Raw genomic sequence first — 25,629 nt, forward strand, 5'->3', positions numbered from 1 at the left:
CCAGGCGGCCGTCCCCGGCATGGGGCCCGCAGCTGGCCAGCCGCGGGGACCCAGGGGAGGCCGGCCAGCGCCACGGCCACCACACACACAGCCCCAAAATCCAGGTTTCTGACCCCAAACCCAGGTTTCCGGCCCCAAACCCAGGTTTCTGACCCCAGGTCCATGTTTCCAACCCCAAATGCAGGCTTCTGACCCCAGATCCAGTTTTCTGACCCCAAAGCCAGGTTTCTGACCCCAAACCAAGGTTTCTGACCCCAAATGCAGGCTTCTGACCCCAAACCCAGGTTTCTGACCCCAGATCCATGTTTCTGACCCCAAATCCAGGCTTCTGACCCCAGGTCCAGCTTTCTGACCCTAAATCCAGGTTTCTGGCCCAGGTTTATGACCCCAGATCTAGGCTTCTCACCCCAAATGCAGGTTTCTGACCCCAAATGCAGGTTTCCGACCCCAAACCCAGGTTTTTGATCCCAGGTCAACGTTTCTGACCCCAAACCCAGGCTTCTGACCCCAGGTCCAGGTTTTCGACCCCAAACCCAGGTTTCCGACCCCAGATCCATGTTTCCGACCCCAAACCCAGGTTTCTGACCCCAGATCCACGTTTCTGACCCCAAATGCAGGATTCTAACCCAGGTCCAAGTTTCTGACCCAAGCCCAGGTTTCCTACCCTAGGCCCAGGTTTCCCTAGGCCCAGGTTTCCAACCCAAACCCAGGCTCCTGACCCCAAACCCCTGTTTCCAACCCCAGATCCAGGTTTCTGACCCAGGCCCAGGTTTCCCCAAGCCCAGGTTTCCGACCCCAAACCCCTGTTTCTGACCCCAAACCCAGGTTTCCGACCCCAGATCCACGTTTCTGACCCCAGATCCACGTTTCCGACCCAGGCCCAGGTTTCCCCAGGCCCAGGTTTCCCACCCCAGGCCCAGGCTCCTGACCCCAAACCCAGGCTCCCGACCCCAAACCCAGGTTTCCGACCCCAAACCCAGGTTTCTGACCCCAGATCCACGTTTCTGACCCCAAATGCAGGTTTCTGACCCAGGCCCAGGTTTCCCCTGGCCCAGGTTTCCCACCCCAGGCCCAGGCTCCTCACCCCAAACCCAGGCTCCCGACCCCAAACCCAGGTTTCCCCAGGCCCAGGTTTCCCACCCCAGGCCCAGGCTCCTGACCCCAAACCCCGGTTTCCGACCTCAAACCCAGGTTTCCGACCCAGCCCCAGGTTTCCCCAGATCCACATTTCGCACCCCCGGCCCAGGCTCCTGACCCCAAACCCAGGTTTCCAACCCCAAACCCAGGTTTCCAACCCCAAACCCAGGTTTCTGACCCAGGCCCAGGTTTCCCCAGGCCCAGGTTTCCAACCCCAAACCCAGGCTCCTGACCCCAAACCCAGGTTTCCGACCCCAAACCCAGGCTCCTGACCCCAAACCCAGGTTTCGCACCCCAGATCCAGGTTTCTGACCCCAGATCCAGGTTTCTGACCCCAGATCCAGGCTCCTGACCCCAGCCCCAGGTTTCTGACCCAGCCCCAGGTTTCGCACCCCCGGCCCAGGCTCCTGACCCCAAACCCAGGCTCCTGACCCCAGATCCAGGTTTCTGACCCCAAACCCAGGCTCCTGACCCCAAACCCAGGTTTCTGACCCAGCCCCAGGTTTCGCACCCCCGGCCCAGGCTCCTGACCCCAAACCCAGGCTCCTGACCCCAAACCCAGGCTCCTGACCCCAGATCCAGGCTCCTGACCCCAAACCCAGGCTCCTGACCCCAGATCCAGGTTTCTGACCCAGGCCCAGGTTTCCCACCCCCGGCCCAGGCTCCTGACCCCAGATCCAGGTTTCTGACCCCAAACCCAGGCTCCTGACCCCAGATCCAGGTTTCTGACCCCAAACCCAGGCTCCTGACCCCAGATCCAGGCTCCTGGCCCCAAACCCAGGCTCCTGACCCCAAACCCAGGCTCCTGACCCCAGATCCAGGCTCCTGACCCCAGATCCAGGCTCCTGACCCCAAACCCAGGTTTCTGACCCAGCCCCAGGTTTCGCACCCCCGGCCCAGGCTCCTGACCCCAAACCCAGGCTCCTGACCCCAGATCCAGGTTTCTGACCCCAAACCCAGGCTCCTGACCCCAAACCCAGGTTTCTGACCCAGCCCCAGGTTTCGCACCCCCGGCCCAGGCTCCTGACCCCAAACCCAGGCTCCTGACCCCAAACCCAGGCTCCTGACCCCAGATCCAGGCTCCTGACCCCAAACCCAGGCTCCTGACCCCAGATCCAGGTTTCTGACCCAGGCCCAGGTTTCCCACCCCCGGCCCAGGCTCCTGACCCCAGATCCAGGTTTCTGACCCCAAACCCAGGCTCCTGACCCCAGATCCAGGTTTCTGACCCCAAACCCAGGCTCCTGACCCCAGATCCAGGCTCCTGGCCCCAAACCCAGGCTCCTGACCCCAAACCCAGGCTCCTGACCCCAGATCCAGGCTCCTGACCCCAGATCCAGGCTCCTGACCCCAAACCCAGGTTTCTGACCCAGCCCCAGGTTTCGCACCCCCGGCCCAGGCTCCTGACCCCAAACCCAGGCTCCTGACCCCAGATCCAGGTTTCTGACCCCAAACCCAGGCTCCTGACCCCAAACCCAGGTTTCTGACCCAGCCCCAGGTTTCGCACCCCCGGCCCAGGCTCCTGACCCCAAACCCAGGCTCCTGACCCCAAACCCAGGCTCCTGACCCCAGATCCAGGCTCCTGACCCCAAACCCAGGCTCCTGACCCCAGATCCAGGTTTCTGACCCAGGCCCAGGTTTCCCACCCCCGGCCCAGGCTCCTGACCCCAGATCCAGGCTCCTGACCCCAAACCCAGGTTTCTGACCCAACCCCAGGTTCCGCACCCCCGGCCCAGGCTCCTGACCCCAGATCCAGGCTCCTGACCCCAAACCCAGGCTCCTGACCCCAAACCCAGGTTTCTGACCCAGCCCCAGGTTTCGCACCCCCGGCCCAGGCTCCTGGCCCCAAACCCAGGCTCCTGACCCCAGATCCAGGTTTCTGACCCAGCCCCAGGTTTCGCACCCCCGGCCCAGGCTCCTGACCCCAAACCCAGGCTCCTGACCCCAGATCCAGGTTTCTGACCCCAAACCCAGGCTCCTGACCCCAGATCCAGGTTTCTGACCCAGGCCCAGGTTTCCCACCCCCGGCCCAGGCTCCTGACCCCAAGCCCCCGTTGCCGACCCCGGGCCCAGCCCCGCGCTCCGCCCCTTCCGCCGGGGCCGGGCCGGGCCGGGCCGGCTCCTCCTCCTCCTCCCCGCGGCGGAGGCGCAGCCGGGCGGCATTAGCTCATCGCGGCGCGGCGGCGGCGGCTCCTCACGGCCCTTTCTTCCCCCTCCCCGCCGCCGGGGCCGCCCGCCCGTCCCGTCCCTTCCCGTCCCTTCCCGCCGGCCGGAGGCGGCCGCCGCGCCCCGCCAGCCCCCATGGCCCTCTGCAACGGAGACGCCAAGGTCAGTGCCGCCCAGCCCGGGCCTGGCGGGCGCTTTGTGCTGCCGGGCCCGGCCCCGCTGCCGCCCCGGGGCCGGCGGGCACCGGCGCGGCGGGGTCCGGCCTCGCCGGGGGTGCGGGCGGCCCGGCGGCGCCGAGCAGGCCGGGGGCGGCCCGGGGAGCGCGGCCGGGGGTGGGGGGCGGCGGGGGGGGGGCGGCTGCCCGCCCTGTTGCTGGGTCGCAGCGGCGGTGGCTCTGAGAAAATTAATTTCACCGTCTGGGTTTTAATAGTTTGATATATATTTTTTTTAAATATTGGCTCGCGCTGTGGCCCAGCCCGCCTGGGCCGGCTCCGTCCAGTGCCTTGCACGGCCTGCGTCGCCTCTGGGGCGAAACCCCAGCGGGGGCTCCCCGGGGGTACGGCCAGCGCCTTTCCCCGCAGGTAGCCGCCAGGTCTGGCCGTCGCGTCCCAACGGGAGCGGTCGCTCGCTGGGCCACCTCGGGAGGAAAGTTCCTTCGCTCCGTCGCCACGGAAGCGGGCAAGGCTCGCCCGCGCCAGCCCTCGTGCAGGCCACGCTGCCGCCGGCCCCCGCCACCCCCGGGCTCGCCCCGCGCCCAGTTTGCAGCGACGGTGGCCAAAAAAATGACGCGTGTCGGCGCGGGTCTGGCGTGCCGGGGCGATGGAGACGTGTGTCGGCGTGGGTCTGGCGTGTCGGGGCAATGGAGACACGTGTCGGCGTGGGTCTGGGGTGCCAGGGCGATGGAGACGCATGTCGGCGTGGGTCTGGCATGCCGGGGTGCTGGAGACGCGTGTCGGCGTGGGTCTGGGGTGCCAGGGCAATGGAGACGCGTGTCGGCGTGGGTCTGGCGTGCCAGGGCGATGGAGACGCGTGTCGGCGTGGGTCTGGGGTGCGGGAGACGCGTGTCGGCGTGGGTCTGGGGTGCGGGAGACGCGTGTCGGCGTGGGTCTGGCATGCCGGGGTGCGGGAGACGCGTGTCGGCGTGGGTCTGGCATGCCGGGGTGCTGGAGACACGTGTCGGCGTGGGTCTGGGGTGCCAGGGCAATGGAGACGCGTGTCGGCGTGGGTCTGGCATGCCGGGGTGCTGGAGACGCGTGTCGGCGTGGGTCTGGGGTGCCAGGGCAATGGAGACGCGTGTCGGCGTGGGTCTGGCGTGCCAGGGCGATGGAGACGCGTGTCGGCGTGGGTCTGGGGTGCGGGAGACGCGTGTCGGCGTGGGTCTGGGGTGCGGGAGACGCGTGTCGGCGTGGGTCTGGCATGCCGGGGTGCTGGAGACACGTGTCGGCGTGGGTCTGGGGTGCCAGGGCAATGGAGACGCGTGTCGGCGTGGGTCTGGCATGCCGGGGTGCTGGAGACGCGTGTCGGCGTGGGTCTGGGGTGCCAGGGCGATGGAGACGCGTGTCGGCGTGGGTCTGGCATGCCGGGGTGCTGGAGACGCGTGTCGGCGTGGGTCTGGGGTGCCAGGGCAATGGAGACGCGTGTCGGCGTGGGTCTGGCATGCCGGGGTGCGGGAGACGCGTGTCGGCGTGGGTCTGGGGTGCGGGAGACGCGTGTCGGCGTGGGTCTGGCATGCTGGAGACGTGTGTTGGCGTGGGTCTGGCATGCCAGGGTGATGGAGACACGTGTCGGCGTGGGTCTGGCGTGCCGGCGTGGGTCTGGGGTGCCAGGGCGGTGGAGACGCGTGTCGGCGTGGGTCTGGGGTGCCGGGGCGATGGAGACGCGTGTTGGCGTGGGTCTGGCGTGTCGGTGTGGGTCTGGGGTGCCGGGACGATGGAGACGTGTGTCGGCGTGGGTCTGGCGTGTCGGCGTGGGTCTGGCATGCCGGGGTGCTGGAGACGGCGTGTCGGCGTGGGTCTGGGGTGCCGGGACGATGGAGACGTGTGTCGGCGTGGGTCTGGCGTGTCGGCGTGGGTCTGGGGTGCTGGAGACGCGTGTCGGCGTGGGTCTGGGGTGCCAGGGCGATGGAGACGCGTGTCGGCGTGGGTCTGGCGTGTCGGCGTGGGTCTGGGGTGCTGGAGACGCGTGTCGGCGTGGGTCTGGGGTGCCAGGACGATGGAGACGTATGTCGGCGTGGGTCTGGGGTGCTGGAGACGCGTGCCGGCGTGGGTCTGGCGTGCCGGGGCAACGGAATGACTTGTGTGCCTCTATGCAGTTGAAGTTTGTTCTTGATAATGCAACTTCTGAGCCAAAACCCTGCAAGTTTCCTCAAGCCGCTTCTGTAGGAGGATAAAAGCCTTGTTCTAGGCTTTTTATCTAGTTTGCAAGAAAACGTGACTCTCGGGCTTGGTTTTTTTAAGCGCGCAGTTGATCCCTACTTGTTTTCTGCCGCGCTTTTCCCTGACCATCGACGCAGTCTCCGTTCCTGGCCGGGGCTGCTCTTGAGGGCTCCTCGTCTTCGGGGTGGTCGCACCCAGAGCTGGCTGCGCGATGCGAAGCTCCTCTTCCCCGAGCCCTGCTCTCGCAGGAAGCGGCTGACGAGAGCGCTAACGAGAGCGGCTTCCGCAGGGGGCCGCGTCCCCGCAGCCGTTGGAAATCTGCATGCGAATTATGCAAATTAAAGTTTGCCTGAGATAACGGGTTGGGGGGCTCTTGTGTCGGTCTCGGGGATTGCCTGGGTTTGAAGGAGTTCGTTTCCTGTTATCCTTTGAAAAAATATGAGTAAGCGTCCTTATACCTGCTTAATTTTAATACCACAGGGAAACAATTAAACTCTTGTAAAACCTGTGCCGGCTTGAAAGTGCCAGATCAAGGCTCCTGGTTTAGGCTTGTCCTAAGTTATTGGTGTGGGTGAAAGCTCAGGGCTGAGGGCTCGGGCAGAGGGGCCGCTGCTGCAGACCACGCTCTGCCAGGTTCTTCTTGGTGCTCCAGAATATGACTGTTTTGTATGTTAAAGTGTCTTATAAGTTGCATTAATGAAAAACCTGCGAGCGTGTGGGCGTGTGAAATGCTGCAAAATTCCCTGATTCTGCACAAGTGGGCTCTTAGGAACCTGCAAACTTAGTTTAAGGCACTAGGTCGGTACGCCGAGGAATAAGATGTGCGGTGTCCTTAGCTAGTAACGCAAGCCTGATGGTGGGTCTCCTACCACAGCTCATTATAGAACTCATAATTTTTTTTTTTTTTGACACAAAAAAACCCAGCAGCGATGGAAGGTTTTTTCCTTCCAGTGTCACTAAGCGGTAGAGCAGAAACGATGGGTCGAGGCTGACCCTTGCCGCGGCAGCGCGGTCGGCGGTGGCAATGTGGTTCAGGTGGCACTCGGGACATCGGTTCCAGGTCTCGAATCCGCGAAGCAGTGGGCAAACGGCAGTCCGGAGATACAGCGTTTTGATAGTGTAATCACTTTGTTTCATCAGTCGTAGAGAACTGTAGGAATCCTTCGCATATGATGTGGTTTTCAGGGTGACTCCTGTGATTTACATTAGCTGAATATAGACTTTTTTTGCCCCCCGTTTTTCTCTTGGCGTACACAAGTTCCGTTCTGTTTTTAGTCCCGCTCTCGGGACATCGGAACGATGCCTCTGTCTGCTCTGCCCCAACGCCTGAACCGCCTTGGACAGCTGTCAAACCAGCTTTGACCCAAGTTCTCAAAAATAGCAAGTTCTCCAGACTTTTGTGAAAATAGACCAGGAGAAGACAAGGAACTCTAGTTATACCCCTGCTGAGGGGAAAAAGAGCTTTATTAGAAACTGGAGAATCCCCACTAGGAAGAGGTGCTGGCTCCGTAAACCCTGTCCCTGTAGGAGCTGGGCTGTCTGGTATCCTCTTCATCTTTCTCCTGTCATGCGTATGGTATACAAACGCATGAGCTAAGCTGCCATGTTGGCTGCATGTTAACAGCATCTGCTCCTTTTTTGATTTTATTAAATGAAGTTTGCCTTGTTAAATTTGGGTTCAAAATCTCTAGCCTTGGAACTGTGCCTTTCAATAAATGAAGCCAGATCCTGTACTGACTTACCGCCTTCCTCCTTCCTCTTTTTTTCCGTGTGATTTATGGTAGCGTTTCAGTGGGGCTCTCTTCAGAGCTCAACCTCCTTAACAGTTCTACTTGAGCTCCAAAGTGAAGTACAAAACCCCCTCTGAGGCAGCCTGGGTGCTGACAGGCGCCTGCGTTAACTCCCGGGACGGGGCTTGCTGGGGATGTGCTGCAAGGTTGCCTACAGGAGAAAAGGACAGAGGGCTGTGCCCTGTGCGGTACTGGGAGAAAATTATTTCAGCCTGTAGTTTACTCTAAGCCCACATCTAAGGGAGCAGTGAGTTATTAGGCCACCAATTGAATGATTTTTTTTTAATTTTTTTTTTTTTTCTGGTGAGGTGCATGTTGCCTTGCTCATCTTCCATGTTCCCTGTAAGGAGATCTGTGTTGCTCGATGGATGCGGTTCTTTTACTGGATTTTAGCCCAAATGCCCTGAGCATCATCTGAGGAAAAACCTTCTGAGCTATGATTAGATGCTGGCTTTTGAGAGGGTATTAATGGATTCCCGGTGAAACTTGGTCAATGAGCTATTACTCGAAGCCTTAAACAGCCATCTTTCGGGGCCACATAAACAAATGAGAAATAATTCTCATGTTGGCGCGGTTACCTGCGAAAGCGTTCCTCCCATCGTTGTGCAAAATGATGCTATACTTGGCAAGGGTGAAGAAGCGGGGACGGCTCAGCGAAGGGCTGTGCCAGCTCTGGAGCCGAGCGCTCGCACCCGGGCGACCGCAGCGCGGAGGCTTGGCCGGTTCGCCCTTGTGACGAGGGGTGCGCGTCCTCAGCCTTTGCTGAGGGAGGGGCGGGTTCGTTTGAGATACGCACCTACTTAGAATCATAGAATCGTTTAGGTTGGAAAAGCCCTTTAAGATCATCCAGTCCAACCATTGACCTACACTACCAAGTCTACTCCAAGCCAATCAAGGGTAGACTAGGCTAAACCATGTCCCCAAGTGCCACCTCTGCCCGTTTTTTGAACACCTCCAGGGATGGGGACTCCCCCACCTCTCTGGGCAGCCTGTTCCAATGTTTGACCACCCTTTCCATAAAGAAATTTTTCCTAATTTCCAACCTAAACCTCCCCTGGCGCAGCTTGAGCCCATTTCCTCTCGTCCTATTGCTAACTACATGGGAGAAGAGACCAACACTTACGCCACCTTACGCAATGTTTCTCAAACTTCTCCCGAAGTAACTTTGAGCTCTTTTCGCTTTCACGCATGCATCTCGCCCGCAGCTGTTGCTTGGGCCCAGCCAACTACACCTGACTGCTCAAAGCAGCTGGGTGCCTTCAGGGTAGGGCACTGAAAGTGAGATTTATTTACCAGCTGCAGATGTAAATGCTCAGCCATCAGTCCAGCTGAGCTGATACTCACACTAACTTGGTTTTTGGTTTGGTTTTTTTTTTTTAACTTGTAAAATGTAAAAGCTGTCTTCGCAGAGCCATGCTACTTTCTTCTTACTCATTCTGCAGGTTCTTAGGGGTGGTCTGCAGGGTCCGGCGTGCGGGTGGGACCCAGCCGTGCGAGGGCTGGCTACGCACCCGTGGCGTGCCCGGGGGGCTGGGGGGGACTGCTTACCTCCCACCCTGGTCTCGTGCAGCTGGAAGTGGACAATCTCAGACCTTAAGCTGAGAGGGCTGCAGAGATCTGTCCCTTCATGGTAGCAGCTGCAGCACGTGAAACAATTAAAGACTTTTAATAAGAAATAGCGCTGCGAGGAATCGTGTTTGCCACAAGGTGGGATCAGGAAAGAATAAGGATGTTGGTCTTTCTCGTAAGAACTGCTAATCTAGAAAGTGCTAGGTGAAAATGCCCAGAGTTACTCTAAAAGTGATTCCCTCCCTTCCACTGGAAGGGAGTACGGTTCTGGTGGCCTCTCTCCATCCGAGCAGGGGGTTTGAAGGGCTCTTTGCTGCTGAAGTCTGCTCCCCTCCAATGCGTGTAACCCAAGACTAAAAAGTCATTAAGAGCTCCCCATCAGGCACACTCAGCTACCAGCTGAAGGAAAGAAATTAAGTAGCTGACTCTAACCTGGATTTAGGCTTTTGAGGGATTTAGCACTATTTTTTCTGCTTATGTCCTTTAATTTAGATAAAACCTTTCCCAGCTAGTGTAAACTTTGGAAGTTTCCAGCGTGCTTGCCTTCCTTGACTAATTTCAAGACAGTTGTCCAAGGTGTCTCTTGGTAGCTGAGGAAGAAAACTCAAAGGCAGCCTGTGCCGTGTATTTGTTGGGGAGGATGTGTCCCAGCAGGACGATGCTCTCCTCCAGAAGGACGGGTGGTTGGCGTGGGGGTGATTATCTGACCCACGTGGAAATACCGTGGCGTGCTGCAGGCTGCCCCAGCTTCCTTCGGAGCCCGAGCAGCGGTGCTGGGAACCTCCTGTGAGCCCCGGGTTGAAGACTGCGTTGCCTGGTACAAACGTGCAGAACAACTCCAGCATGCCGTAATTAAAACTTGAAATGGTCGTAAGCTTCCAGATGCGTTTTGAGGCAGTGTTTGCCGAAGTAAAACCCTTCCCAGTTTTTCTTCATCAAACTACATCGGCAAGGAAATGGTTTAAGTTAAGGGAAAAATGCCCCCAAAGTAACCAATTTCTTTAAGCAGCAGAATTTTTTTCTGCGTGAATTTCCTGGTGTCTTACAGTGCGGTCGTGTTCACATTCTTCTGTGAAGATCCTCTGGTAAGGACACTTCCATGGAATAGCTGCCTCTTTTCACAATTTCTTTTAAAAGAAGAAACTTGTCCTTGCTTTTTCTAGCGCTCTCAGATTTAGCTGAAGTTCACCAACCAATTCGAATGTGACCGGGTCAAAGAGAACCATTGCTTCCTTCCGATGTGCAATCTGCCTGAATGCTGCATTCAAAAGTTGGTTTTCTTGAAAAATCATTTAGCAGAGACATTTGTTCTCAATTTCTCCTTTTTATTCTCTCCCTGAGGTAATGTCAAGTGAAAGTTCAGTGTGTGAGGCAGTGTGGTGGGGAAAAACATTTTTCTTCTGACTTTGCACTGTCCCGTTTTGCTTGAGAAAAAGGCACATGCTCTTAATTATCACAGGGTGTGCGGGGTTTTGTACAGAACTGCGAAATGGGAAAAGCGGCTGTAGTGGTGAACAGGCCATATGGCTTCTTATTTATGGAAAGCTCTGCCTTCATTAGCTTATTAGCATTTTTCTTCCCTAATTTGTACCCTGTTTGTTTTGGGGCGTGGGGATGTCATGAGTTTGTGCCTGCTTGGGAGGGACGTGCTGTGTTAACGTATAGCCCCTTTATTGTGCCAATGCATACTGGTCCTCATAAATGTGAGGATTTTTTTCATTTAGAAGTTTCTCAGCTAGTCTTTAAAATTTTAATCGTAAATTAATGCTTTGGTGAAGCACTGGCACAGGTTGCCCAGAGAGGCGGTGGGAGATGCCCCATCCCTGGGAACATCCCAGGCCAGGCTGGACGGGGCTGTGAGCACCCTGGGCTGGTTAAAGCTGTCCCTGGCACTGCAGGGGCTGGGCTGGGGGGCTCTGAAGGGCCCTTCCCACCCAAACCATTCCATGGTTCTATAGGCAACCTTAGCAAGCTTTGCGGATGTTAGTTGTTTAAGAGATCTGGCTTAAATCCTGCGGTCTGCAGTGTGTCACTGTAAAGCGCTGACCTGAGTGATGTTCGCAGCCGGAGAACGCCGGAGGAGAGCTGAAGGACGGGCAGCACCGCTACGAGGGAGCCGTCGTCATACTCGATGCCGGAGCGCAATATGGGAAAGTCATAGATCGTCGGGTGCGCGAGCTCTTCGTCCAGTCCGAGATCTTCCCTTTGGAAACGCCAGCCTTTGCCATCAGAGAACAAGGGTTTCGGTAGGTGCTTTGCTGCCATGCCTCTGCCTGTACGCCCTGCTGCTTCTCTCCTTTCCGTGTAACGGTGTCTGTGGCTGCTGGCAGCAGTGGTAATTGCCTGAGTTTTTATGTGCAATAACTTCCATTGCAATGATGTTAATGATTGCATCTTTAGCTTATCCACAGAAACACCCGAGCTTTGCTGGGGAAACTTGTGCAGCAATATAAATTTTGTGTATTTACTTCTTAATGCCTTAATGTCATTTTAATCGTTTCCATTTGTAAGTATAATTTAAGAGGTTGCATTTTAAATATGTATCTGCAAAACTTTAGATGATCTTGCTGTTTTACCTCTTAAACTAGGATAGCTATTAATCAAGAAAATAAGTTTCATGAGTTTCTAAAAATTATTTTCTTAGTTTAATTTAAAAAAAAACCCCAAAATAACTAACTTGGATACTGAAGATATTGTGGTAAATCATGCCAAACTGTTTCTGGGAAGCAACGAAAAAAAACTAACTGAAACTGCCACTCATTGTTTGCAGCAAGAAAAGGTCTCACAATTATTTAGTACTCTGTATGTTTCTTTTTCTTGTTTTATTAGGCTTACCAGGGTATGCCTCTCTTTTTGTGTGGGGAAAATAAATACCCTGAAGTCTACAAATAAATCATCCAAGACCTTACTTGTCCGTTTGGTACAAATCCAGAAATATGTCGGTTGTGCCCGACAGCAGATAAGACAGCGCTTTGCTGCGGAATTGCATTTTTCTAATCAGTGATAATTAGTGAGCCAGTAAACTGTATATTTTAGTAAGCCAAATAGGAGCTTATTGATCCCTTCTGAAAACACAGAGAACGGAACACCCAGGAACTGTCGGATCTGTCAGGTAGCTGTTGTGTGAAGAATTTCTCTTTCAAAAATGTTCTGAAAAATACCTTCTCTTGTCAGATCTTGTGTATAAGTCTCCAATAATCAAGCCTTTAAAAGGTGGGCATGCCTAATTACTGGTTTAAAAAGAATTCCTGCATCTCCTGTGTGTTGCATTTGAGGTGTGGATCACAGCACTAACGATGTTTTGTCTCAGACCTGCGCTGCATTGCTGCAGGTTTGTCGTGGGAAGACCTTTTTCCCCTTTCTTTTCACAGTTGAAGGTTCTTCCAAGTCTTGTGATTAGACCTGTTGGACTTGTCACTCCAAATAATTGCTCTCTAAAATGTGGCCAAACCTCTTCATTCAGAAGGTCACTTCGCAAGGTTAAGGTAGTGGTTTCAGGTTGTTGGTTACCCAGGCTGGTCAATAAGCCTTGTGTCCACAGCCTCGGTCAATCATTTGCATCCAGGAAAGCTCAACAAATACTGACGCCAGCCGTTGGGTGCCTTTATTCAGTGACCGCCGTACGAATGAGGCTGTGGCTTTACTGCAAGATTTTGATACGTATTCCACGTGTCATGGGAATAGTCAGGTTTCCATGTTGCGGCTCGTGCATTGAATGGGCTGAGGAGCCGCGCTTTGGTCCGTGCTAAGGTTTGAGACAGGCGGCGAGATTGAACGTTTTGCTAAATTGTATTTACACGTTGCGTTTAAAAAACCGCTCCTCAATTTTCGTAGTTTCAGAACAATCTCTAGTGGCAAGTTTCATCTAAATGTGAAATAAAAGTTAGCGGTTTCCGCGAGATCCTGGTCCCGGGCCGAGGAGGTGCCGCAGTCGGGGGCTCCGCTGGCGTTAGTCTGAATTCTGGCACTGTCCGAGCTCTGGCGCGAGTCCTGAGGCTGGGGCATCGATGCGTGCATTTTGCTCTGGGCGTTTTGACGTGGTTCCTGATGTGCCTTTAATCCATTGCAAACAGGCTTTCCAAAGCTAGGTCAGGTTGTTTTGGAAGTGGTTTAAGGTAAACCAGAAAAAGGTGTATTCATGCTGACGCAGGAAGGTGTGTAGGAAATTACATGGTGTTGCACTAAAACTTTCAAAATCTGGGTCCCATGCTAGTTTTAATTTCTCCTGGACAGTGGAGAGGATGCAGGTTCCTCTCTCACCTTCAGCTCATAATTTTTTTTTTTCAGTACGTGGGCACACTGGATAAGCTTTCTGTATTTTGTGGGATTTTAACTGGTATGGAAAAAAAGCAGATTAAGACTCTATTTGTTGAATAGGACAGTGTATAACTATTTTGACTTCTCATAAGAACGTTCGATTTGTAGGTGTGGCTGTATTTCCTTTAATTAATATTAAATTTCCTTTAATATTAAATATTAAACGTATGGCACTTAAGCAAGTGCTTCTGTACATGGAATTGTTAGAAGCAGTAACACCACCAGGCATTAAGAGTTTTCAGTCTCTTCCTAGCAGCGTCTGAGTTCAGAAAATTCATCACGTCCCTGACTTGAACAGAAGCGCCTGTACGTGTACGGCAGGCACTGGCTGTCAAGACTGTTCGGTGTAAAACTACACCTCTGTCAGCTGTATGCTTATTCCAAGGCTCGCTTGTAAATCCCAACATACAAAGAAGTAAATGCTGCCTCTTCCAGCTCGCAAGCCGCTGTACTTCGGCTCGGCAGGGTGCCTTCGTCCAGCCCTCCGCTTCGTCCCCTGCGTTGGGCAGAGGAGCCCGGGCTGGGGGAGCGGGAGGTGGGCTGCGGGGCAGATCCAGCCCTGCGTCGGTGGCAGCAGGTGCCTGCATGACCGCAGCTGAGGTGGTGGTTGGTGCGTGGGCTCGTTGCTACACAATTATTTCTGCCGGTGGTACAGATGTTGTAAGCGCACGGCCCGTTTCTGCTGCTTAAAAATAGAAAAATTCTGTTTTGCCAGTACACGCATGACAAAAGCTCTAAATAATGCTAGAAGAAAGCTTTATTGCATGCATTTATGTGTGTGCAACTTCCTTCTCGTCACGTTTTTCATTTCTTGCTCTGAAAAACGGATTTGCTGTTGTCTGCGAAATAAACAGTACATGAGTCCAAGGTCTGGTACACCCGTGTTCGATCCTGGGTCGAGGCCAAAAAGCATTGCCCAACTGGCTGGTACTTCTGCCGTTCTCGGTCTTGCAAATCATCGTGGTTTGCAAAGGTCTCTCTTCCCCTTTGAAAAGATTTGATTTTCTGTTATAGCGTGAAGTATTAACCTCAAACCATAAATGCTTGCATGTATTTGACTTTTAATCCACAACCTGTTGCTAATGCCATCTCGTTTCATAATCAGGGTGGATTAAGGGACATTTTCTCAGCAGCTCTAGAAGTTAGGGAGTCTGTTTTCTTGAATGCAACTCTCCTCCAGATGGCACAGACGTCATGAAGTATATTTATCTTAATGTAACACTCTGCATTTGATGCTAGCCATCTTGCTTATCTTGTAGTTGACACTTGCCTATGAGGAATTCAAAATACAATCGCTTCTTGAGATGGTTTATATTTGATTTTGTTTAAACTGATGAAATACTTCTCTGGTAAGCTGCTGGTTTTGACAGCTGTAGCATAGCAACGCTAAACTATATGTTAGGGTACGTGTGTTAAAATTTATATTAGAATATATAGAGTTCTAAGTGTTATGAGACAATGTCAATGTTTAAAGCAAATAGAGATTTTAAAGTAAACAATATATTGGAATTAATGTTTCTTTATCTTTTGTCTGCAGAGCTATCATTATATCTGGAGGACCAAACTCTGTGTATGCAGAAGATGCACCATGGTTCGACCCAGCGATATTTACAATAGGAAAACCAGTTCTTGGAATCTGCTACGGCATGCAGGTGCTATTGAGAGATGTGTTTGTCTACGGCCGTCTTCTAGGCCTCATTTCTGTACTAACTGAAGATGACCTGCTAAAGGACCTGCTTTTCAAATATAAGCAATATGCCACATCTGCAAAAGATACTTTTAAAGTGCTAATTGGTAAACTGAGCATACTGTGTATTTTTTCTCTTGGCTCTGCCGTATCAATAGTGTAAATGGTTTGTCTTTGCTGAAGTGCTGTGAATGGAGTTCCACACTGCCTTTTTTTGTCGCAATACATATAACCTGGCAGTCGTTAACTAATTCTGTCTAGTTGGTATTGGAAAATGTGCCCCTCATGTAAACAAGTGAAATAGTTTTTCCCTTTTGGTTTTCAAGCGTGGAATGTTTCTAGCATAGTTCTTAAGAGCGCTTGAACACACCCCCTCACCCCCAAACACTTATTTGCCTTAGGACTGACTGGTGATCCTGCAGAGGTCTAGTAGATCCAAGCTGAGTGAAGAAACAAACTTCCAGGGAGACAAGGGATGGATTAGATGCATGACTTCTGCCTGTGCATCTTGCTTTTTTCCAGGGTTAGTGATTTACTAGGCCTTCAGAGGTGCTGAATAATGGCTGGAAAATCTCCTTTAGAAAGGCTGGTAATTACGGAAACGATGCTGGCACTCCCTGTTCTAAAAGGAAGCATGTGTTATATTGAAATATGCCTTAAAATGCCAAGCACATTGAAAACCACAGTAGCTAGCCTCAAGCAGGGGAGTTCCTTAAGGCTGACTTTATGGAGATGAATCAAGTGTGTGTATTAACGCACTACTACTTCATTATGAAAGAATGAAATCAGTCAACCGCAGTAAGTATGATATCAAACGAGGTCTAAAATGAAGCCTTAAATGCCTGAAAATTAAAGTAGTTGGAAGGTGAAACTCTAAAAATACTTTTTAAGTTGCCAGTTAAGGAAAAAAGGGAAAAAAAAAATATTTTGAGAATTCTGAAATCTAAAATGCTGATATCCAACTCCAAACAACAGGGTGAGGTTTTAGAAAGAAAAAACCTGGTTGAGAATTGTACTACTCTGATATAGCAAGGCTTGTGAAGTGTCACAAAAATAACACTAAGGGAATAGACTCAAGTTTTTGACTGGTTCTCCGGAGCTGAGGAGCCAGATTTTGAGAAGTTTAAGCCTATCTGAGGGCCCTTAACTAAAGGATAGATAAATCAGATTTTTCTTCAGCAGCTTAACTGTCGTTATGATAACTGGCCTCAGACACTCATCTGATTTGCAGAGCAGCCATTTATAAGTGCCGGTAGATGTACGCTGTTAAATGTGCATTATTTTGCAAATCCCTACCTGTTGTCTACTGTTGTGGATTTCTGCTGCTTGTTGTGTGTGGCAGCGGTCCCCAGCTCTGCTGACAGAAGGCTGACAGAACAGAACGAGCCCAGTACAGAACAATGATTAATTTTGAAGAGAATTCTTATCATTTTGCAAAACAATATATTAAATGAGTATAATCATGAAAAACTAGGTTGGTATGTATTGGATGGCTAGAGCTGTTGTCAGGCATAGGCAGACTGAGGTATAAAGTGCTACTATATTGTGCGGTGCTTTTGCGTGTAATATTAAATATCGTTATCAATGATCTGGATGAGGGGATCGAGTGCACCCTCAGTAAGTGGGGTCGGTCTCTTCTCCCAAGTAACAAGCGATAGGACGAGAGGAACTGGCCTCAAGTTGCGCCAGGGGAGGTTTAGATTGGATATTAAGAAAAATTTCTTCACGGAAAGGGTGGCCAAGCATTGGAACAGGCTGCCCAGGGAAGTGGTTGAGTCCCCATCCCTGGAGGTATTTAAAGGATGTGTAGATGTGGCTTTTAGGGACATGGTTTAGTGGTGGACTTGGCAGTGGTGGGTTAATGGCTGGACTTGATGATCTTAAAGGTCTTTTCCAACCTAAACAATTCTATGATTCTATGATTTTTGTTTTGACAGATGATGAATAAGGTGTTTGGAGGTACGGTGCACAAGAAGAGTGTTAGAGAAGATGGAGTGTTCAGCATTACTCTGGATAACACATGTTCACTGTTCAGGTACATAGACGTTTTAAGTTATCAAAACAATATTGGAAATGCCAGTCTGGAAATTGGTGGCTGGATGAGAGGAAGCTTCTTTTAAAGAAAATAGGGAAATTGCACCCATGCTTATCTGATAATTTCTAATAAAACTTTTACAGCTGTGTTCATGAGTAAGCAAGTTAGTCATTTAAACAAATACTTAGGCATAACTTCTCAATTGACTCTAGAAATGCAAATATATTTGCTTGGAATAGTGTGTAAACCCGTTATTTCAAAGTAGAACCTCTTCATTGAGACACCGTAAAGCGTACCACAACATGAGAATCTGTGTTAAGCTCTTGCATCCTTCTGCTGTGCAGTGCATTACACTTGCAGTGGTTGGCACCCATCCAGTTTTTGAAAGGTAATAAGAAGTGTGAAACCGTTTGTTTTCTACCTTCCTTTAAAATTGCTTTGTGATGTTATATAAAACCAGAATTAGATTTCTCGGTAGTTTGTCAGTGTCTCTCAAGTTCCTTGTAGTAATTCTAACGGTTTACTCGTACCTGGCGTTCCAGTTTTATTAACTTTCCCCTGTAGGGCTACTGCAGAACTTTATACCCTGCCTAAAGTCTGAGGTGCCCAAATTGTCCTGAAAACACTTAGTTTTGAGCAAGAAAACTTCACTTCATTGAAATAAGAAGCAGGACTCCAAGTATCCTGACTAACTCTGGATGGCTCTACATGTCAAAGAGGGGATACTTCAATATTGGCGTGTTTTTTTAAAAAAAAAAAAACAAACCACAAACAAAACCTCTTCCAAATTAAGATAAATTGCCTTTTGCATGAAGGATGTGTCGTACAGGAACTGACGCAGCTTCCGATGGAGGCATCTCGGAGTTGGAGGTGACTGTTTCTGGGAAGGAAACCCTGCGCATATTTCAGATGGGCCTGCTCAGTCGAGAAGCGCTTTTATTGGGAATCCCTAAGGGCTTCTCTTGGAAACCCAGGTAGTTAAATCTTTGTTCTTTTTTTAATTGATTCTAGTTTTTAATCTTTGTTTAGGGGCCTTCAGAAGGAAGAGCTTGTGCTCCTCACTCATGGAGATAGCGTGGATAAAGTAGCTGATGGATTCAAAGTGGTTGCACAGTCTGGGAACATTATAGCAGGTATTTATACTGCAACTGTCTTTTGATAGTGTTCATTAAAGGAAAGAATATGGCAGACAGTAGTTAGAACCAAATGGGAACAGAGTATCTCCATTTTTTAACTGGCAAATAAGTGAATTGTTTTTAACAATTTCTGGTACGTGTTTGCTTGTGTGTTGTACTGTCCTGATAATGAAGAAATAGACATAAAAATGAACGGTCTTGTTCTTAAATTGGTGGTTTAAGGGAAATCTAACTTTATTTTTACAGTTTATATTATTTCAAAGTATGCATGTGTTGTTTCTCTGAAATAAATAACTGTGTGCCCTTAAGGCAGGGGAGAGGAAGACATGTACTGTAGTGTGCAGTGTAAACAGTGTTTGGTTTTTGCACTGTAATAGTGCAAGTCAAACACTGTTTAATTATAAAAGCTTGATTAACTTGTTATTTTATTTAATATTATTGCATGAATGTTCAACTGAGCAAAAATAATGTTGGTACTGAAAGCAGCGTTTCAAATATTACATGCAGATTGTCACAGAAAAATGTAGGACCTTAGCATTTGTTTTTGGAAAGCCAAGTTTGCTGAGCCACTTAGTAAGATCTCAAAGTATTCACCTGGTTTATTTTAAATCTTTCCTTTTTTTTTTTTTAAAAAAAAAGGCTTAAGATACTGCTCTTAAATCAGACAGGTAACTAATTTGAGAAAACCTGACCTTTTAAAAGATTTAACAATGTTTTGTTATGCAAAGATTCTTTCCAAACTACTGCTAAGATTAAACGGAGCATTCATTATATTCTGGCTTGCCTTTGAAGCGATCTAGACCTCATGCCTACTCAGATAGCTCCATAAATTGTTTTGCTCTGTAAAGTTTGCCACATCTGTGTGCGAGCTCCGCCAGATGTCCGATATCTTTAACCCCGCTTTATGTAGGCAGTAGAAACAGAGTTGTGCCTTTCCTATCAGCAACACTTTCCTGTGCCATTTCCCGTGGGCTCTTACAAAAGCCTGTGCCTAAGCAAGCAAAGAAATGCTGGTAAGGCGGTAGCCAGGCTTCCAGCAGCGAAAGAAATACAGTGATACAGCGTACCTGGGAGTCTAACGCAGGTCAGTGGAATTAGGTGGTTTCCCTAGTATTTTTTTTTAATCCTGCCCTGACCAACACTTCCTTGGTGCAGGGTGCAGTATTGTGATCGACTCAAAGTAACCCTCCAGAGGCTGTTAAAAAAGAACGCAGTGGTACTCATGTACATACCCCCGTAGGGACGCTTGCACAGCTTGAGCAGCACAACCCTTTAACGTGGATGCAGCTGTGCCAATGTGGCTTGCTTGCAGGGTTGTATGAGGTATCGTGGTGAGGGAAAAATTAATGTAATTGAAGGGTTTTCCTAGGATGTCTTGAGTGCTTTCCTTGATTTCTGAGGGATTGTGTGTTTTAGACATGTAACAGTACCCTTGTTCCTAATCTTAACCAGAATCTTTAGTTTTGATCAGTGATTTGTGCCAAAATGTGGCAGAATAAGTCACTCAAAGTGTATGCTGGACGTTCTTGGTTATATATATGTTGCTTCCATTTTTTTCTTCTCTTTTGTCACGCTCATTTCTTTGCACCAATGAAGGCATAGCAAATGAATCTAAAAAACTGTATGGAGCACAGTTCCACCCTGAAGTTAGCCTCACAGTGAATGGAAAAATGATCCTGAAGAATTTTCTTTATGATATTGCGGGATGCAGTGGTACCTTTACAGTGGAAAACAGAGAACTTCAGTGCATTCGAGATATCAAAGAGAAAGTGGGCTCATCAAAAGTCCTGGTAAGTAGATTGAATTGAAGCTGAAAGATTAATTGCAAAAGCCTGATAGAAACACTGACACTTGCAGTTGCTCAGATTAATTTGAAAAATGCAGAATTGTCATGATTTGGGTAAAACAGGTTTTAGAAGGCTTGCACAATTGGGTCGATACATTGTTTGACTTCTTGTTTTCTTCCAAATCATTGGCTATAAGTCAGTAGCCTGTTCTGATCCTCAGAGTTGTTTGTTAACACTTTCCCCGTATAGAGCTGACCAAATTTTTTGTTTTTTCCTCATCCTTAGGTTTTGCTCAGTGGTGGTGTGGACTCAACAGTGTGTACTGCTCTCCTGAACCGAGCTTTAAACCAAGATCAGGTCATAGCTGTACACATAGATAATGGATTTATGCGCAAAAGAGAGAGTCAGTCTGTGGAAGAGGCGCTCAAAAAACTTGGGATTCAAGTTAAAGGTACCATAATTTTGTTAAATACGCCTGATACCACTAATGATGTGGCCGGTCTCCTAACGCGTACGTTTAGTGTTTTGTTTCACTGATTTGAATTGACCTTTGCCGTTCTCAGACTCTGCATACCAAAGCATGCTTGCTAATTTGGAACAACCTAGGCCTATTCACAAGATTTCAAACCTAAAATATTAAGCCTGCCTTACTTGGTTGGAGCATACAATGAACTGACCCATCTCCTCAGTTGCTGAGACCCGATATCTGCTGTTGGGGCACAGCAAAGCAGTGGATATATGCCTCACTCGCTGCTGCCCAGTCACTCCCCTGCTGATGGTTGAGTAATCCTTTTCAGCTGCTGCAAAACTCATTTGATTGCAGTTTTCTTCAGTAGCTTGGTTAAGTCCTCCACTGGGGCTTTATTTCTTGTCCTGGATCTCTTTCTTTTTAAACTGTGAGCTCATTTGGGTGATTGAATGCTATTAGAGCCAAAATTACTTTTTCAAGGCGTTTTTTTTTGCTCTCCTGGCTTCTAAATAGGTGCATTTCAGTTGTTTTTGCAGTAGCTTGTTGAGAAGCAATACATTATGAGAGAGCAGAAGGTACCTCGTCATGGCTGACGAGAAGGTTTAGAGTTTTTTGGTACCTGAAGTACAAGGAGGTCAGAGAAGACAAATTATGTATGTTTGAGTTGTGCAAACAATGAGACCTGCTTTATACTGCCTGGTTGATTTATTTCATGAGTAATTGCTGCCTATTCCTGGGGCTGTGTGTAAGTATTGTTGTTGTTTTCTTGTGTTTTGGTCATGAAGCGTGGCACTAGGTGAGCAATGCTTTCCACTAGTCTGACAGTGTGAAACAGTGCGGGGAGCTTGCACGTTAGCATCTTGCAGTTTGGGCTGCAATATCCTGATGCAGCAAAGTCTAAGCTTTGTTCTACACACCTCTTTTTTTTTTAAGTGGAAAAATCTATGTCTTATTCTTGCACTTTGTAGACCAATAAACCTGGGCTCTGGCAGGCTGCCAGAGTAACAAGTTGAGGGAATCCCTTTGCTGCAAATGCTCCTTCTGTAGGTCATGGAGTTCAGTGCTGGTAAAAGATGTCAAAGAGCCTCCTAGCTGATCTCTGCACTGAGAGCCTCTCTAAATTAACAGGCATAATGTGCCGTGAGTAAATAGTGCATCATTTAATTTTGGTTGCAGAAAGGCCTTGGGGAAATACCGTCCTGTAAACTATTAAATAAAGCAAGTAAATTATAATCTAAGAGGGGAAGCAAGAACTGAACTTTCACACGGTTGCCTAGCCTCATAATATAAAAAAAAATTGCCCTCTAGAGTAGGTTAATAAGAGAAAGAAAATGCTTTTGTTACAATTAATTCTTGACGTATTGAACAGCCTTATTTAATGCAGTTAATAGTCAAAGGACTGGAATGATTTTTATTTTCTTTTTTTAAAGCAGTAGAGTGAAACTTACTTTTTTGCAACCTTGCATAAAAATCTTTACTGGCTTTGCCAACAAATTCCTGTAATTTCATGCAGTGGTGAATGCAGCTCATTCATTCTATAATGGTACGACAACTCTGCCCATCTCGGATGAAGACAGAACTCCACGTAAAAGAATTAGCAAGACCTTAAATATGACTACAAGTCCTGAAGAAAAAAGAAAAATTATTGGTGACACCTTTGTTAAGGTAATGTTTATAGTTATTTGTTGTGTGTGGTCTTTGGGGTGTTTTTGTTTTTTGTTTTGGGTGGGTTTGGTTTTTTTTTTTTTAAAATGATATGAGTTCTAGATACATCTTCTATGGCAGACTGTTTTGTTCTAAAGCACTGTGCATTCAGTGGCATCAGTGGCCTTATAAGTTGTGGATGACCTAAAGAAGCCATTGACACGTTACCCTAAGCCTAAAATTTTTGGCAGTCAGTCAGTGGTCACAACATGGTTCACAAGCATTGTATAGGTCCACCATCATGCTTAGATTTACTGCGTTGGTTGGCCATTCGTTGCTGTTGCATAAACTTCCATGTAATGTTTTTTCACAAAATTGATGGATAATGTGAATTGGGGCATGCTTCTGTTGCTTTGCTGAAGATGAGACGTTTTCCATCTGTCAGCAATCAGTGTTGGTGATGCAGGGAGAATATAACATTTAAAAGGCAGTGATGTTCTTGTAGTCTGAAGATATCTTTTCCATTTTCTGTTCAACAAAATAATGGGGTTATAGGACTGTTGCAGCAGTGGGCTAGTGTCATAATTAGTCTTCCTGTTTGTGCTTTTGCAGCTCAGTAGCATTTGTTGGGCAATCCATTATCTTCCTTTAGACCTTGACAACCAAAAAGTAGATTGGAACACTTCTCTTTTTTCTCTCCATCTTACAGATTGCCAACGAAGTTATTGGAGAAATGAATCTGAAACCTGAAGAGGTTTTTCTTGCTCAGGGTACCCTCAGACCTGATCTCATTGAAAGTGCTTCCCTCGTTGCAAGCGGCAAAGCTGAAGTCATCAAAACTCATCATAATGACACAGAGCTGATTCGAAAGTTACGAGAAGAGGTAAATGAAAATGAGGATACTGGTGTATCCTTCTGGTTCTCACAAATGTGAAGCTGAGTATCAAAAATTAACAACTTCTGTGTTTTGCTGGTATAACTGTCCCATGTTGATGGGACCCTACTGATGAGGCCCTTTAGATTCTATTGTAGTATGTTGCAATTTATTCCACTTCTTTCTAGTTGCTACATTGCCAAAGTAGTCAAAATTGTTTGAGTATTGTCCAGCATTGGATACTGAGGAAGATGTCAAAAGACTGAATGTGAATTCATTCAGTGTGAACAATGGTGTTCTCAACTGAAAGCTGTTTCCTCACTCTCTTACTTTTTTTTTTTTTAAAGCCTAGTAAGGAAGCAGAGCAGTGCCAAATGCCTTTAGCAGGAGAGTAGTTTAAGACTTCTCAGACAACTTTATTCTGGTTCAGCTGGAATTCATGATGTAATGGGTCTCTTAGTCCTTCTGTTGTGTCTTGTTCTGAACACTAGTCAATGAGGAACCTTTAGGTACCCATAGTCCAGATCAGGCACGCTGTGGATTCAGGCAAGAGTGGTGGCAGTGCTTTAGTGAAAAGATAATCAGCTCCTGTTGAGAGGGAGGGCCAAAATTCTCCTTCTCTTGAACCTCTAGTAATGTTCAGCACTGCAAGCATAGTGTTGAGAGAGCATGCTCTTGAGCATGAGAATAATACATTTAAATAGGTTGAAATCTAGGGATGGTTCCTTCAGGTACCTACAGGGACGAGTTCTTTCCATTCTTATGCAGCTTTGGCGTGGCATTGCTAGTAACCTGATGGACTATCTGCCAGCAGTGGGCTGGTGGCACACAATCTGTTTGCCAGTCTTCAGTTTAAGAACCCACAGATTCTTCTGAAATGGCCCGACATGGACATCTGTGGATGATGACCAGGAGGTTGAAGATGATAGGAACACAGGAGGTTGAACTGTCTGAAGATAAGCAGCCCAAGTCCTGTCCCTTTGACTGCACTCCCAATCAGTCTGTTCCAAAGTCCAAAAAGCTTTTTGAATACATTTCTCAGGCAGAGGTCTTAACTAATAGCATATGAAACAAATGTAGGAGAGTGCCCTGCTTTGCCTTGTCTGAGATTAGAATGGTAAGTTCTCTAACTGTATTTATAAAATAAGAAAGAATCAACGCATGAGACATCACATAACAACCCTGCTGGAAGGTGCTCGGTTATTAAGCACCCAACCATAGGAGAGAAAGTAACTGTTACTGACCCACACTTCTCATACTGTACAAAGTATTTTCAAGGCTTTTAGATTGGTTTGAACATCTAGGGAAGAGAAGAAAGGTCTGAATTTCTGAAGACAGTCAGAACAGGTTTGACCTACAGCTATATCTACCCTTACTGAGCTGTTGATACTTCTGGCACAAACTTAAACTTCCTTGTCTTAGCCTCTGTCCTGCAGCAGTTTTTACAAAGCCTGCATTCACATGTACTTTTCTTTCCATGTTTATGCAAGTGTTGGCAGCCACTGCTGTGAAAAGCACGCCAATTTGACTGCCATAACCTAAACTTTTGAGGCTTTCTGTTTGAATATGTAAGCTGGAGTTAATAAGTTAGTAAGAAAGAAAATTGCTTTTTCTTTTTTTTTTTTTTGAAGGGTAAAGTAATAGAGCCACTGAAAGACTTCCACAAAGATGAAGTGCGAGTGCTAGGGAGAGAACTTGGTCTTCCTGAAGAGCTGGTTTCGAGGCATCCTTTCCCAGGTATGAGAGCTGGTCTGTGCTGCTCAGTGAAGGGCTATGGATCACATCAGTATTGTTTAGAGTAAATTCATGCTGGACCATAAGACTTACCTCTAAACAGGGAAAAAAAAAAGGATGGATTTATTAGTTTTTACTTAAGCAGGATCTTTTTCAGGAAAGGCACATTTGAGAGCAGCTTGATTATGTAGTGACTAAAGGAAAAGTTTTATAACTGAGTTTGCTTTTAACTGTATTTGTTTCTTTTTAGTTGCATAAGCCAAAGCAAGAATTATCAGTGAAGTGCAGCTGAATGCTGCCCGAGCTGTCAAATATATCTTAGTTGAAATAGTGGCCTATATCTGCCTGCCTTTCAAAGGGAGCATTTGCTGTTTTGAAAATGATTGCGTGGAAAATAACAACGGTTCTTCACCAGAAAACATCAAAGTATACAATATAGCAAAGCCCACATCCTTTTAAGGGGGTTAAGGTTTTTCTGTCCATGTGTTTTAAAATTGTCCTGCAGGGTGTGTAGTAGGCACTGGCAGAGCGCGTAGGCTGTTGTGCTAATGCACCAGCATCACATGAAATGCAAGAAGCTGTCTTCAGACGTTTCCAGCAAATGACACCTGCTTTTGTATTAAGTAGCTGAAAGGTCAAATAGCCGTCAGGGGTCTTTAAAAACAGTGGAGACTCAATGGTATGTTATAGCCCACTCTTTCACCCCCGTTGCCTAGCAAAGGGAAGGAGGAGGTTCCTGTTTGCTTTGGCTTGCCATCCACCATGCTTCGTCACCACTAATGCTGCTTTACGCAGCCAGCCAATTTAAGGTGTAGGTAAATAACGCTTCAATGTACCGAACAGAAATACTGTTCCGGAATAAACTGCTTGTGTATTTTTTTGTCTTGTAGGGTGCTAAGACAATTGAAGTA

At 48.4% G+C, this 25,629-nt stretch overlaps 1 protein-coding gene across 1 annotated transcript in view; it reads left to right on the forward strand.

The window, feature by feature from the left end:
* The first annotated feature begins 3,436 nt into the window (after positions 1–3,436).
* The window catches only part of GMPS (guanine monophosphate synthase), a 31,381-nt gene continuing 9,188 nt past the window's right edge, over positions 3,437–25,629 (forward strand). Inside the window, exons 1-10 of the mRNA XM_075716146.1 lie at positions 3,437–3,463; positions 11,100–11,281; positions 14,890–15,004; positions 16,977–17,074; positions 18,104–18,207; positions 19,807–20,000; positions 20,283–20,448; positions 21,980–22,131; positions 22,820–22,993; positions 24,616–24,721. Of these exons, the coding sequence (XP_075572261.1) occupies positions 3,437–3,463; positions 11,100–11,281; positions 14,890–15,004; positions 16,977–17,074; positions 18,104–18,207; positions 19,807–20,000; positions 20,283–20,448; positions 21,980–22,131; positions 22,820–22,993; positions 24,616–24,721 (1,318 nt within the window). The remainder of the gene's footprint in view (positions 3,464–11,099; positions 11,282–14,889; positions 15,005–16,976; positions 17,075–18,103; positions 18,208–19,806; positions 20,001–20,282; positions 20,449–21,979; positions 22,132–22,819; positions 22,994–24,615; positions 24,722–25,629) is intronic.

Source organism: Pelecanus crispus, chromosome 9 (genome assembly GCF_030463565.1).
Source record: "Pelecanus crispus isolate bPelCri1 chromosome 9, bPelCri1.pri, whole genome shotgun sequence".
Taxonomy (NCBI): Eukaryota; Metazoa; Chordata; class Aves; order Pelecaniformes; family Pelecanidae; genus Pelecanus; species Pelecanus crispus.